Genomic DNA, 15,017 nt, shown 5'->3' with positions numbered 1-15,017 from the left:
CCAGAGTGATAAAAGCAACACAGGAGCCATTAGCATTCTTTCCTTGTCTTTCCCTTCCTCCTCATGTGGCTGTAGCTAGTACATGTGAAGGAAGGATAAGAGTATGGAAGGAATTACATTCCCACCAACTAAACGGCAGTGTAACATTTGAAGGGGTTAACCTCCACCTATATATTAACAATGAGAGGGCTCTAATCTCAAGAAGATGCAGGCAAGAGAAGATCCTACTCATGACCCCATCTTCTACAGCCAGTGTAGGAGAATGAATGTGGCTGAAGACAGAAAAAGAATAACTTCTCCATAAAGAGAATGTTTTCCTAGGTTCTCTTGATATATATAAAAACACAGAAGAAATATAATACAAAAGGCACATAACTGGTAGAGAGACCTGGTTGGCTATAAAATACGTGTTTCATTAAGTAAAAGCAGCAGAAAATATCTGTGTGAACAAATCTGTGTGAGCAGAACCTGTGTGAGCAGGATCTGTATAAGCAAATCTGTGTGGGCAAAATCTGTGTGAGCAAATCTGTGTGAGCGAATCTGTGTGAGCATGCAGAAGGTAAGTAATTATCACCCCTCCCTAGCCAATCTGTGTCTCGAAGGTCCTCCAAAAGTATTATCAGGACTGTGTAATTCAGAGGCATGTCAAAAGTCACACTGCTGGGGCCCCAGGCCTGCCTGTGACCCTTGCCTGAGCTGGATGGCTCCACAACACTGGCTTATGCTTCTGTTGGCTCTGGTACAGAGACATGATGCTCCACAGAGGGAAGATTGCACCAGCCAAGCACACTAGTGCTTACTGTGTTTCATCACCCTATACTGTCTGTCTAGGATTGTGACACCATTTCCCTAATGACTCCAAATGCTGGATGGATCAACAGGGCACACACCCCGTAAGTGCAGACTTCCTAAACATAGAGTCAGAAGTGGGGCAGAGGTCTACAGCATGCAGTCATGATTTACATGGGTTAATACGGACACAAATGAACACAGAACACAGTACTCCTCCTACAATGTCTTTTGCTTGCTCACCCATTTCAGCCTCTGTCACAGTGGCCTATTGGATGACTATCTCCCAACAGACACCACATTTTAATGAACTTAGGATCCCATGCCAAGTTTAGATGTCACAGATGCTCCATAACTTGGAGTTTATTCCAATTTCACAGGATAAAAGGACAGTCAGTCTGAATTAAATACAGCAAATCTCATAGGTGCTGACCTTACTCTAAATTAAGACATATTTTCTCCCACTCTTTCTTTTGAGGGTCCCATGTAGCCCAGGCTGGCCTCAAACTCTAGTCAAGGATGATCTTGACCTTCTTTCTGCCTCTACCATCCTGAGTGCATGGGATTACAAGTGTGTACCACTTCCCTTAGTTTGTCTGGGCTTCATGTATGCCAGGCAAGCAATCTACCAACAGATATCCACAGCTCCCAATAGCATACAGCTTCTATAGTTCCTCATGTGCAACCCTTCAGATAATAAATTTCTTCTTACAAAGAACCTGCCCACTTGACCAATTTTAATACTAAATCAGAGTGCCAAGATTTTTCTACATTTTTTATTATATTTTTTTTAAAAAAAAATGTAGCTGGAAATACAGGTAAGTCATTCAGAATGAGTGAGAGTTTAAACTTCTATAGAAACTTGGTGGCAGCCTCTGGGGCCACTGCCCAGGTCCATTCTAAGCCATCTGTGATTCTGGAATGTGGAGGACACAGTTGTACCCAACAAGGCAAAGAGGGCAAGAGACCCCACAGACCCTCCATACCACTTGCTACTGTCCCCTGTGTATGCAGAACTGGCCCAACAACCCTCAGGCCCAAGCCAGAAGCTATACCTAAATGGTAAATACCTCCAATAGCTAGGGAGAAAATAGGAAGGGAGGAAGGATAACGCTTGCATTGTGTTCTGGTAGGCTCTCTGAACACAGGGGAAAAGGGTGTGCACTGTACATGACAGGACACCCCTGAACTTCTTGTGGGCCTTCATACATGGGTAACACCAGTGAGAGAAGCCAAAATTCTGCTCCTTAGTTACAGCTCTCAGGAGCCCCCTAAGTTATAGATAGCAAGGCTAGATCAGACACTCCATCAGAGAGGCTACAGGACTTTCTGAAAACACTGGAGAACTTAGCCTTTTGATTTAATCTAGTGATTTATTTCTTCCTTATTGCCACTACTCCTATAAAATTTGACTTCCTATGAACATGGTGTCTGAAATGATTATTGGAATTCTTATACCAACTAAAACTGTTTCTTTAGGCATATAAATAAACAAGGACTGGCTTTAACTCACATCTACCAAAAGCAACAGGTGTCATATGTTGCATGGGAAAAAGAAGATTGCACTCAAATAACCCTAGGAAAGCATTACATATAATAAAAAATGCCTCTCCCTCCCTCCCTCAGCCCCCCTCTCATTTTTTCTAATTTTTTAAAAAGGGCTTAGTAACAGAGTTCAAGCTGACCTTGGATCAGCTATGCAGCCCAGGCCAACATCAAACGTTCAATCCTACAACCTCAGGCTCCAGAGTTCTGGGATTACAGCATATACCACCATGCCCAGATAACATGTTCTTTACCATGGGACTTTTCTAGACCTTTGTCACCATACAATAGTACTCTTTCAGAGGAAGGGGCAGTATATAACACCTCCACACATTTTCCCTGGAGAATCTGATTTTGTTATTACTGGGGTTTTGGGGTGCTGGAGACTGAATTTAGAGCTTCACATATATGAAGTATATTCTTTTCCAGTGAGACACAATCCTTTCCCAAACAAGAGTTGTGGTGTTTTTTTTTCCTAACTTCATTATTTATCTGAATTATTTTTCCACTATGTGTCTGTATATGGTGTGTGCACTGAGCTTAACTGACGATCACTCCTCTTCATATTACTGACTGACACTTGCTTCAGGGCTCATACATCATGGTTGAGTTTATGACTACAGTCTGTTTTCATCCTCATTGATAACTTGGGAGTGGACTAACACCAGGGTACTCTAGCAGGTCTGAAGGGAATAGGGATATATTTTGCTAAGTTTCTTAGCTACCTTTTAAATTCGGTAGTGGTGAGCCAGCTCTACCCAGATCAATATAATCTAGTCACTACGTGCTATGTGAGCACAAACAACACCGGCTATACAGATGAACTGCAAATGTGGTGACCAGAGGTATCATATCTTTCTAGAGCTGGAGTTACAGGTGGTTGTGAGCCACCCAACATGGGTGCTGCTGGAACTGCATTTGGGTCATCTACTTGCTCTTAACCACTAAGGCATCTCTCCAGCCTAAAGTTTCATTTCTTGTGCAGTATTCTCAATTAGCTTTCAGCAGTAAAATGTAGTCTAAGGAACAGACTTTGAGACCCTTTGGTTAGAAGTTAGAATGAAAAAGCCCTGATAAGGACTGAAGAGATGACTCAGTGGTTAAGAGCACTGGCTGCTCTTCCAGAGGTTCTGAGTTCAATTCCCGGCACCCATATGGTGGCTCCCAACCATCTGTAATGAGATCCGGTACCCTCTTCTGGCCTGCAGGCAGACATACAGGCAGAATACTGTATACATAATATATAAAAATCAGAAGAAGAAGAAGAAGAAGAAGAAGAAGAAGAAGAAGAAGAAGAAGAAGAAGAAGAAGAAGAAGAAGAAGACGAAGAAGAAGAAGAAGCAACAGCCCTGATAAAGCCTCACCTTCTAAGTTCTAACTCCCAGGTATTCAGATTAGTTTCACTATGATTTGTAAAGTGTGGACCTCAAAGGTTCCCGTGTAAGGGGACTGGTCCTCAGTGTGGCAGTGCTCAAGTGCTGTGAACTTTATGAGGTGAAGCCTCAAATGCATCCCTGGGTCATCAGGGTGCTACCCTGGAAAGAGGTTAAGGTTCTGCTTCTGCAGCCAGTGACAGTTCTTGTAGCTGTGACTTGTTACAGCTTGAGACAGACCCCTGAGTCACTGTCTGCTTCTAGCTCACAATAGGAGAGGCTTCCTCCTCCCACCTCCCACCTCCCACCTGGGCTCCACCATCTGGCAGGAGATCCTCCCAAGCTCCACATTGCCTTTGCACCTGAGTAGAGTAGCCCATCAGTGTTTTCTTATAGTGATCAAAAAACTGACAAACAGCCCTCATCCCACCCTCCTGAAAAAAATTATCCAGTCTCAAAATTAAGATGTAAATGATCAAAGTAAAACAAAGAATTTACTGATACCATCAAAACATACACACAAGCAAAGTCGCAGGACAAGTCAAAAAACTACGATGAAAAATAATTACCATGCTGGGCAGTGGTGGCATACACCTTTAATCCCAGCCCTTGGGGGGCAGAGGCAGGCAGATATCTGAGTTTGAAGCCAGCCTGGTCTACAGAGAGAGTTCAGACATCCAGGGCTACACAGATAAACCCCAAACCAAAACAGAAAAAATAATTGCCAATGTTTTCAAGTTAAAATTTTCAATGTAAAGATTAGAAAACTCAAACAACAATAATAAATGTACAAAACATAGAAATTCGATTGTGTAATACTAAATAATTAAAATGGCCATATAATCTATAGCAACTGGAAAATATAACACAGACAACAATAACTTACTCCCCAAAAAGCAAACATTCACACAACTAAATGAATGAGTAGTGAGTACACTGTACTTTAGGGGACTGAACCACACTATGTCCTTGATTATATGTAAATGAGCTGACCCCTCATGTTAGCTTGTAGGGGTGCTGAAACATAGGACACATCACTTGCCTGTATCTTTTTTAATCCCTGACTACATCTTTAAAGCCACAAGTACCCTCTTCAAATGCAGGCCTTAGAAATAAAATAATACATGGAAGAAGAGCTAACTCTGGAGCTAACTCACTGAGGAGCTAACTCACACTGCCCAGCCTTCCTGACAACAATGGTATCAAAACTCGGGCATCCACTATTCTACATTACAGACAAAACTATGAATAACCTTAGGCCTAGAGACGACACTGGTCTCTGCATGTACCAACCAGAACAAGTGGTTCTAAACCCATTCAGCTTGTGTATTGAACCCATCACAATAGAAGGCAAGACTTACCCACAGAAGCTGAGTTTTTAAGAACTGACTCGTTTGGGGCTCCTTTTTCAATTCGCAATGTGGCCCACTGTTCAAAAAAAAAAAGAAGAAGCAATTCGTTGAAACTCTTCCACAGACACATGTAAACACTGAAACATACCTAGACAAAGTAACATTAAAAACTAAGGCTGAGGCCGGGCGTTGGTGATACACCCCTTTATTCCCAGCACTCAGGGGGCAGAAGCGGGCAGATCTCTATGAGTTTGAGGCCAGCGTGGTCTCTAGAGCAAGTGCCAGGATAGGCTCCAAAGCTACACAGAGAAACCCTCTCTCCAAAAACCAAAAAAAAAAAAAAAAAAAAAACTAAGGCTGGGCACCGTCTGAATTAGGGAGACACCCCAGGGAATCTCTGATATACACTATTGCTAGCGTGAGGGCTAAATGCCTAGAACATAGCATGAAGGTCAAGAAGTATGACTCCATCAGGACCGTGAGCAATAGCACAGAGCCAAGCAGGAGACTGCCACCTAACTTAGAACACCTAAAAATAGAGTTCAGTCCTCCAGGCTTCCGGTGGCCCTTCACTACTGGAACTCAGTCTTCATCTGGCTGCATCCTTTCCATTCTTGTTTGGGGGAGAGGCATTAAGCTCTGGATTCCCATCTTTTCTCAACTGAGATGGAGGTTAATTGCCATAGTTTTCCCCTAAAGCTTTGTCATCTATTATCATTTGACATCTATTATATAGGTAGTATTATAAAATAAATCTGTGTGAACAATCCATCACTATTATTCTTAGAACTCACCTCTCTATTGTGGCCACCAAATTCTACATTTCATATAAAGGCACCTTAGACTAGAAGATGTAGAAGATGTGAGAATTTGTAGCAGGTAAGAGCTCAGTTATGTACCTCCCAAAATTCACATGCTGAATATAGAAGGTTTGTATTTGGAGAGTGGATTGGTTAAAATGAAGCCCTTAGTCCTGATGAGTGGTCTAAGAAGAAATTTGGATCCCCAAAGAAATACCAAAGGTAGTTCTGAGGGATGGTTCAGTAGGTTAAAGCATTTGCTGTGCATCTGTGAAAATTTGAGTTCAAATCACAAGAATTCACAAAAAAAAGCCAGATGTATTGGCAAGCATCTGTAATCCCAGATCTCCTATAAGACAGATGGGAGGCAGAAACAGGAGAACCCACAGAAGTTCACTAACTTCATGTATATATCATAAAAACCACTGACTCAAAGATATAAGGACTGACCCCCAAAATTGTCCTCTGACCTCTACAATGCATGTCACAAAGGCACCCACATTCACACATGAGGATGTGTGTGCAGCTGTCTGCACACACATTGTATGCACACAATAAGAAAGAAAAGAAAGAAATATTGGGGATGTGTGTGAAAACAGTGAGAAATAAAGCCAGTCCCATGGCCTCCCTGACCTGAGACTTACAGTCTTCAGAAACCTGAGAAGGTAAATCTCTGCTGTCTAGCCTGCCTGGCCTGTGATATTTTGTCATATACAGTGACATTCTCAAGTAGCAAATCACATTCCTCAAAGAGGAAGGCAGAGGTTTCACCATTTGAGAGCACCAAGGGTCTGCAAAGATGGTTCAAGACAAGCAAATTTCAAGGTTGGAGAGGCAGCTCTTCAAAGTCAACAGGAGTCTGTGTAGACAACAACTGCTTGGGAGTCTGTGTAGACAACTGCTTCCCAGTACATGCTTATTCACACACTGGAAGTAAAGAGGTATTACAGCCTGCCTGGTGTCAGGGAGAATTTGTCTTCCTATTTCCCAGCTGAGACTTTAAGCTCTTGGGGCATCTGTTTCATCATCTCTCTGAGAAGGGTCAATACCAAAGGTGACAGTAAAGATTAACGAGCCAGGCAGGGTCTGACACAGATCTGTAAGCCCAACTACTTGGGAGGCTGATGCAGGAGGATCATAAATTCAAGGCCTGCCTACTCTAACTCTAACCTAATTCTAGTGATTTAAATGCTAGCCTGCACAACTTACTGAGTCCCTTTCTCAAAATACAAAGTAGAATGAGAACTAGGGAGATGATAGCACGATGGTAGAGAGGAGCACTTGCCTGATGTGTGCAAGTCCTTGGGCTCAACCCCAGTATGGAGATGCAGGACATGTGGGGGAGCACGAAAGAGGAGCACCTACCTGGTGCCCACCAGTTGATAGGATACAAAATGAGCGATTCTGATGAATTGCTCCTTCCTCACATACCTCACACTTGGTTTAGGTGACAAAATGAGCAGTCCCCCAAGATGATCTCGAAACAGGTAACTTTTTTTTTTTGGTTTTTTGGTTTTTAAAACAGGGTTTCTCTGTGTAGTTTTGGAGCCTATCGTGGCACTCACTCTGGAGACCAGGCTGGCCTTGAACTCACAGAGATCCACCTGCCTCTGCCTCCCGAGTGCTGGGATTAAAGGCATGTGCCACCAACGCCCGGCTCATTTCAAGATTTAAAGAAAAAGATCTCATGACTTCCAGGCTATGGAGACTAGGAGAACCTTCCATTTCTTTTGTTTTTGAGTTTCATACATGGATACCATATTTACATCATTTTCACCCACCCTTCCCAACCTTCCATTTCCCCCACGACTCCCTCACCCTCTCAAACCCATGACCTCTTCTTTATTAGTGATACATTGTATTAGTGAATGTATACATATTCCTACCTCTACCTCCCAAGTCCTGACAGGTAGGCATTGCCCAGTTTATGTGGTGCTAGGAATCGAACCCGGGGCTTTATGCACACCAGGAGAGCACTCTACCAACCAAGACACATTCCCAACCTTCAAGTCTGATTTTAAAACAAACCAAAAGCTTGCAAATATATGAGATTCTCACTCTAGACAACTGAAACTTCTAAAATTTATGCTGTAAAGAGTCAAGAATTGGCTGAAGACGAGGAAAGAGACAAGGAAAACAAATAAAATCATCTAAAAATTCAAATTGTAAGGTTTACAGAAATAACAGCTGGCAGTCCTCTGTAGCCAAATGAGAGCTTCTCGGCAGACTCTATCAAATCCGTAGAATGAAAATCCTGGCTCCAGATTCAAACTGAAAACCTGATTCTACCCCTGACAGCTACATGCTACTGAACTCCTGCCCTAAATCAATAAGAATAATGGCAGGCCCCTGTGGGATAAGATAAATGAAAAACCAGCTTTTCTTTATTGCCATCGCTCGTGATAAACAGCTTGGGCCTTCTAGCACACAGATTGTATTTCCAACGTCAGAGAGAGCATCTCTTACACAAACTTGGTAATAGCCTCCTGGGAACTATGGGCATGCCTCTTTCAAAGAGTGGAAAATCTTTGATGGATGGAAGAGAGAGTGAAGAGATGAGAGAAGGCAAGAGGAATCAGCTGAGCGGGTGTTCACCATCAAAGTGAACAAGTTAAATCTTAGTCTCATGAGAAGACAATACAGTGTCATAATGTCCCAATCTAAATGCCACTAAAACTCAGCACCAACTGTGTGTCAAATGCCTCTCCCACTTTAACCTTCAGAATAATCCAGTAGGATATTGAACCTGTACATGCAGAAACTGAGGCTGTGATAAAGTGACCCACCAGAGACCACAGAGCCAGGAACATGGGAGAACTTGTCCTTCCCTCCATCTTATCCCTCAAAAGTGGAAGAGGGAGGTTACTCCTTGCTGTGCCTGCATTATCCAAAAAAGAATTTGAATCTAACAAGACCTATTCTTTCAGAGTTGGCAAAAGAACCCATGATAGGCATGCTGTGAGCTGTATCCATAGCCCTCATACTTTCTTCCTGTCAGTAGTTGTACAATCTCTTCTTGTTCCTGGTTTCCTTCTACTCATACTCGCAGACCGTGGAAAAGCAATCCCTCCCTACTCTCCCCTTAATCACTAGCCTTGCAATTAACTTGGAGGGTTAGAGCATCGGGCTGTCTAATCTACACACACACACACACACACACACACACACACCCGAGACTCTGACAATACAGTCTGCCATCTGGGGGATTTCTCCTGATGGCACCTCCTCAGTCTGAAGTTTTACTTCTCAGTTCATACCCCCAAACAATTCCTCCTAATATTAACTAATCTTCAGCATACATATTACCCAGCCGGTTCTTATATGTCCCTTGGAAATCACTGGTCTAAAGACTCACTGAACAGATTCTATCCCAAATAGTCGATGTCTTCAAACAGCTTGCCATACCAGAGACATGTATTCATATCTAGGGACACCTAGCAATAGAGAAAGCAGCATGCAGTAGGTGTTCAAAAAATAATTATTGTGCAAGCACATACACAAATATATATAATATATGTGTGTATATAATAGTAACTATATAAAAATAATAATTTAATATAAATATATATTTGTAAGTATGTAAATGATAATATATAATTATATATAGTACATAATGATATGTTATAAAGAATAATAATAATACAATAAATAAGTAGCAATTTTTCAAATTAGAAGTAATTTCTTCAAAGGAAAAGAACAAAGCAAGAATACTCAATGCTACCTATCACTACCTTAATGCAACACTGCAAGATCTTGTCCTATTTAACACAGAAAGTCAGGAGAGAAGGAGGGAGGGAAAGGAGACATCAAATGACAGTTCACAGAGAATGTAATGGCTACTAGAATATCTGAGGGCATGTACAATTCAATATGTATGGAGGTCGAGGGGTTAACTTGCCATGGTCACTTCTCTACCCTGCCATATGGGTTCCAGGGATCAAATACAGGTCATCAGACTTGGTGACAAGTGCCATTTCACCAGGCTCCTGATCTGCAGCTCAGCCTGGCCTCAAACTTACAACAGCCTTGCCTCAGCCTTTTGGGTGTTGAGATTATGGGCATGGCAATTGTCAGACAAAAGGAAATGTTAATATTTCTAACTTCACAATGCTGTTTATAGGGTCTAGCAGATATGTTTTAGTAGACCAAAAGATCTGTTCTGTTTCTACCTGTTAATAACTTACTTAAAAATCTATCAGCATATATTCATTGTGCATAGTGATGGGTTTCATAAATTCAGATATATTATCTACTTTGACCATAACCATCACATACCTGCCCTGTCTCCCCTTCACCCTCTCCCACTAACTTCTTCCCCAATTAGACTTTTCTACTTTTCTACTTTGAATATACATACATATGGATACAAGTACACATATACACATCCCATGTATTAAAGAGACTATGCAACAATCAAAATAATAATTCTTAGATCCTGTCTCAAAATAATAATAATAATTCTTTCTTTTTAATTTTTTAGATTTATTTTATGTGTTTAGTTGCTTTGCCTACATGTATGCTTGTTCACCACATAGTTACAGTGCCTAAGGAGGCCAGAAGAGAGCATTGGAACTACTTGCAGCTGGAATTACAGGTCATGTGGGTGCTGGAACTAGAACCCAGGTCCTCTGGAAGAGTCAGTACCTTTAGCTGCTGAGCCACCTCTCCAGCCCCAATAATAACAATTCTCCAGGTGGTGGCACACCCCTTTAATCCCAGCACTCGGGAGGCAGAGGCAGGCGGATCTCTGTGAGTTCGAGGCCAGCCTGGTCTCCAGAGCGAGTGCCAGGATAGGCTCCAAAGCTACACAGAGAAATCCTGTCTCGAAAAACCAAAATAAATAAATAAAATAAAAATAAAAATAAAAATAAAAATTCTGAAGATGTAGCTTAGTGGGTAGGAAGCTTGACTAGCATAAAGACCTGGTTCCACTCCCAGCATTGAATGAACTGGAAGTAGTGGTGTGCACTTGGAATCCTAGATCTTGGGGTAGAGACAGGAGTTCAGACGTGCAAGGCCATTCTCAGCTACAGGCAAGTTAGAAGGGCCAGCCTGGGCTACATGAGATGCTGTCTCCAAAAAAAAATGGGGGCCTTTTTTTTAATAAAAAAATAAAAAGAAAGTAGACCTCTTTTGAAAACAAAATCTCCCCAATCATCAAGAAACTTGCCTCTAACTCTACATGTGGAAGTTCACATTAGTAATTCAAAGTATGGACTTGGGAGGCCAAGACAGTTTGAAGTCAGTTCAGATGTCAGATTGGCCCATACCAAGTCCTGAGTTCCAGGCCAGCTTGGGCTATAGTGTGTGTGTGTGTGTGTGTGTGTGTGTGTGTGTACATGGTGTGTGTGTGTGGTATGGTGTATGTGTGTTGTGTATGGTGTGTGTGTGTGTGTGTGTGTGTGTGTGGGTGTGTGTGTGTGTGTGTGTATGTGTATAGTAGAGCTGGGTGTATGTGTATGGTGTGTGTGTACATGGTGTGTATATGTGGTGTGGTGTGGTGTGATGCGTGTGGTATGTGTGCTATGGGGGGAGGCATGTGTGCATTGCTTGAGTTTAAATTCATACACACGTGGAGAGAGAGAGAGACCATCTCTGGAGTTTCTTTCTGCTCTAGATAGAAAACTCAGGGCCCTGTCAAACAAGCTGAAAAGGCCTGGATTGGCGATCATCTCATCAAATATAGTCATTTGCCAGCTGAGAACACCGAGGCAGTAACTCCCTCCTTGCCGTATCTTTAGCTGTCCAAAAAGATTAAAGCAAGAGAGGCTGTAATAAGCACCTAGGAGCAAGTGTGTGTGTGTGTGTGATTTCCCTTATCTAGTTCTCCAGTGCCCAAGAAACTGGCTCAATCACTTCAGGACACATGCTGCAGAGAGGGGGTCAGCTGCTGCATGTGGAGTGAACATGGTAGAACGGCTCACAGAGGGAGGAAACTAAAACCCAGAGCATGTGTGACAACACTAGGTAATGACGATGAGAAGAAAGAACAAAGACCTGGAAAGCTGGCTGGCAAGGTGGGACACATCTCTTATGTTAGTGCTTGGGGCCTGAGGCAGCAGGTTGCAGAGTTCAAGGCCAGTCTGAGCTACATAGTGAGATGCCATCTTGGGGGGGGGTCGAAGAATGGGACAGACTGTCGATAAAGAATCTAATATAGCTTCAAAGATTCATTAAAGAAATAGCCACAAAGAAAAGTCCAACAAGAATCCAGAGGAAAACCTTAGTTAGCAGGCAGCTGTGGGGTAAAGATATATATCTAGGAGCCACTCCTTTACTATGAAGGAAGAAGGGACAGCGCCAAGTCCTTTGGGAGAACAAAAAGCACAAGCCAAAAATAACGCACAGCTGTAGGTGGTAATAGAGAAGCTGGGGAAACAAAGACAGGGACTCTAAGCAACCATACTATTCATTTAATCATAGCAAACACACAGAGCACCTAACACACACGGGCACCTTGCAGAGGGCTCCACCTTGCTGAGGGCTCCCTGTCCTATGTATTTTTACTCTTAAAAACAACTATGTGGAGGCGGGCGTTGGTGGCGCATGCTTTTAATCCCAGCACTCGGGAGGCAGAGGCAGGCAGATCTCTGTGAGTTCGAGGCCAGCCTGGTCTCCAGAGCAAGTGCCAGGACGGCTTCCAAAGCTACACAGAGAAACCCTGTCTCGAAAAACCAAAACCAAAAACAAACAAACAAAAAAACTATGTGGAGAGCTAAGTGTGATGTCCCCTGTCTGTAAAGCCAGAACTTGGGAGCCTAAGGTAAGTGGAGAATTTCAAAGCCAGCTAGGGCTCCAAGAGTGACAGCCTGTCTTAAAACCAAACCAAACAGACAACAGATGAAAATGATATGCAAATAGGTGTTGATACTTCTATTTGGTAGATGAGTACAATGAAGGAGTCAGATGACCTTGCTAGATCAGATACTGGGAAACTGGGATGAGAGTTAGGTACCAAATCTAGACAAATCTGTACAGCCTACAGGGCCTCTCTTCATTAAGACCACTGCTGTTTGTCACACTTAATTCAAACAAACCTTTCAACTCAGCATCCCACAGCACTTGCCTCCCTACAAGGAGAGGCCTGAATTTTACTAAAGACCCTTATAAACTTCAACTGAAGCCTGTCCTAACACCCTATCTGGGGAATTTGGAAACAAACCCAAGACCAAGCTGAGGCCAAAGAAGAACCTTTGCATTCCAGTGTCCCAAGTTAGATGATGATGATGATGATGATGATGATGATGATGATGATAAATCCCCCAAGACTCCACTAAAATAAAATCAGATTCTTTTTCTGCCACCGGGCCATTGGTTTCTTATCTTGGGCATGAAGTGGAACGTGATGCCTCTGTAGACACAAAAGGACCTCTGAAACCTGGGGCTGTAAAAACTCCAGAGGGAAGTGACAGCTTGCAAGGCATGGGTAATAAATCCGCTGATGCAGCAAACGGCCTAGAGTTCATCTAGTAAGTAAAAAATAGTAGTGATGACAGAACCCAGGTGGAAGGGTTTCTGTGAGGTGGACTGCTGTTCTTGGCTGGGATCAGTGCGACTCTCCCGGCAAATAGAGCCACTGTCTTTCTCGCTACAGCAGACCCTTTGCTCAAAAGACTCTGGCAGTTCTATGTTCAGGCGCCACCCAGCTCCCTAAGTTCTCAGAGCAGCCCGGGCTCACATCCTTCCGCCGCACTCACCTCCAACGTTTTCACCAGGATCTTCATGTAGAACTCCGAGATGCCTAGAGACAATCCGAAGGCCGAGGGCAGCACGATAAGACCGACCACCAGCGTCAGCCAGGTGGATAGGACCTTCACCGCCAGGTCTGCGCCCTCCATGTCTCGGCACGCCCTCCGGGAGAGGTCCCCGGGAGATCCCAAGGCCGTAGAGGGATATCCAAGTCCCAGGCAGTCCCGCACAGCTCCGAAAACACAGCGTCCGACCCGGAGCCGGGCTCCAGGGACTCAGCGCCGCCTGCCTCACTCCCTTCACCTCTGCGGGGAGGGAGAACTCTCAGAACCACAGCAATCTCCTTCCCTCTTCCCCTTGGGTCCCTGTTGTCCCCGAAGGCTAACTCTCCACTAGAGGCCCAGGCCAAGTTGTGACCACCGCAGAGGGAGCAGACGAGAAGACCCAGCTGGCGATCTAGGGGACACCCTGGCGAGATCAGAGCTCACGAAGGCAACCAGGAACGCGCCCCACCCCGGGCCTGATTTCCTCCGGGTAGCGATTGCGACAACCCCGCGGTGACTCACCCAGGCCCTCGGGCAGTGAGGATCCCTGCAGGTTCCCTGCACCTTCTGCGTGGGCTACGGGCTATGCGGGTAGCTGGTGGCTTGCTTTCGGGTGCCGGGGAGCTCTTTTACTGCACTCTGCCCTTGTCCCACCCCCCTCATCACCCAACTGGGAACTCCCTGGCACGACTGAGTCCCGGGGGCACCGCTGCCTGGGTGAGCCACCGCCCTCTGCCCCGCCTCCCTCCTCCCGCCCCCGTGCCCTGCACTCCCAGCAAAGGTCCTTTTCGGGAGCAGACTTTCCATCTTCACCCACAGAATGGGCCCCTGATGTCTCCCGGACTCTACGGAAAATCATTTTATAAGCGTACAAAACGGCCGCCTGGGAAAGGCTTTCGGGAGGAGGAGACTGCAGTGCAAAAGTGAGCCCTCACACACCTCCTTTCCTGCCCTGGCCAGCCGCAGGGTTGAATCTTACAGGGAAGAAGAAAGCTCGCTCGTTCTCTCTCCACAAGTCGCCTTAGCCACCCTGCCAACACCTCCCTGGCACAGAATAGACCCAGAAGACCGGAGTGGCAGTGTCGCAGGACTGTAATTCCAACACTTGCACCCAGGAATCAGAGGAGATGAGTCTGGGCTGTTCCAATAGTCCGCCTAGGGCTAAATAACCAGATCCCGTTTTTAAAAGGGCGGGCAGTGATGGGTGGAGGGGCTGGGCTGTTTGTCACTCCCCTCCCTGGAGAGTCCAACCTAAGCTTCCCTTGCATCCACCCACACTCAGAGCACAGACTGCAGAAAATGCTGCGCAAATGCTAACCTTCACCCAACCCGCAAGAGTTTCCCCGGGATCCACGTCCCACGCCGCCGCTATGGTGCTAGCCCTTACTAGAACAAAGAACAAATAATCCTGCACGTGTATTCCAC

At 44.5% G+C, this 15,017-nt stretch overlaps 1 protein-coding gene across 6 annotated transcripts in view; it reads right to left on the bottom strand.

Moving 5' to 3' along the window:
• Gpat3 (glycerol-3-phosphate acyltransferase 3) overlaps positions 1 to 14,736 on the bottom strand; it is a 49,814-nt gene extending 35,078 nt beyond the window's left edge. The window contains exons 1-3 of one of the 6 annotated variants that reach the window (XM_027388528.2): positions 14,532 to 14,736; positions 13,557 to 13,853; positions 5,069 to 5,135 (exon numbers count right to left, since the gene is read on the bottom strand). In XM_027388528.2, coding sequence (XP_027244329.1) covers positions 5,069 to 5,135; positions 13,557 to 13,697 — 208 coding nt within the window. In that variant the 5' untranslated portion in view covers positions 13,698 to 13,853; positions 14,532 to 14,736. Of the gene's footprint in view, positions 1 to 5,068; positions 5,136 to 13,050; positions 13,074 to 13,556; positions 14,074 to 14,114; positions 14,287 to 14,531 lie in introns of those variants that run through there. The other 5 variants (XM_027388529.2, XM_027388527.2, XM_027388530.2 and 2 more) reach the window with 5 other exon arrangements.
• Positions 14,737 to 15,017: the final 281 nt, after the last annotated feature.

This window comes from Cricetulus griseus, assembly GCF_003668045.3.
Source record: "Cricetulus griseus strain 17A/GY chromosome 1 unlocalized genomic scaffold, alternate assembly CriGri-PICRH-1.0 chr1_1, whole genome shotgun sequence".
Lineage (NCBI taxonomy): Eukaryota > Metazoa > Chordata > Mammalia > Rodentia > Cricetidae > Cricetulus > Cricetulus griseus.
Note: the sequence above shows the minus strand (reverse complement) of the source record. Positions and strands in the feature narration are given on the sequence as shown.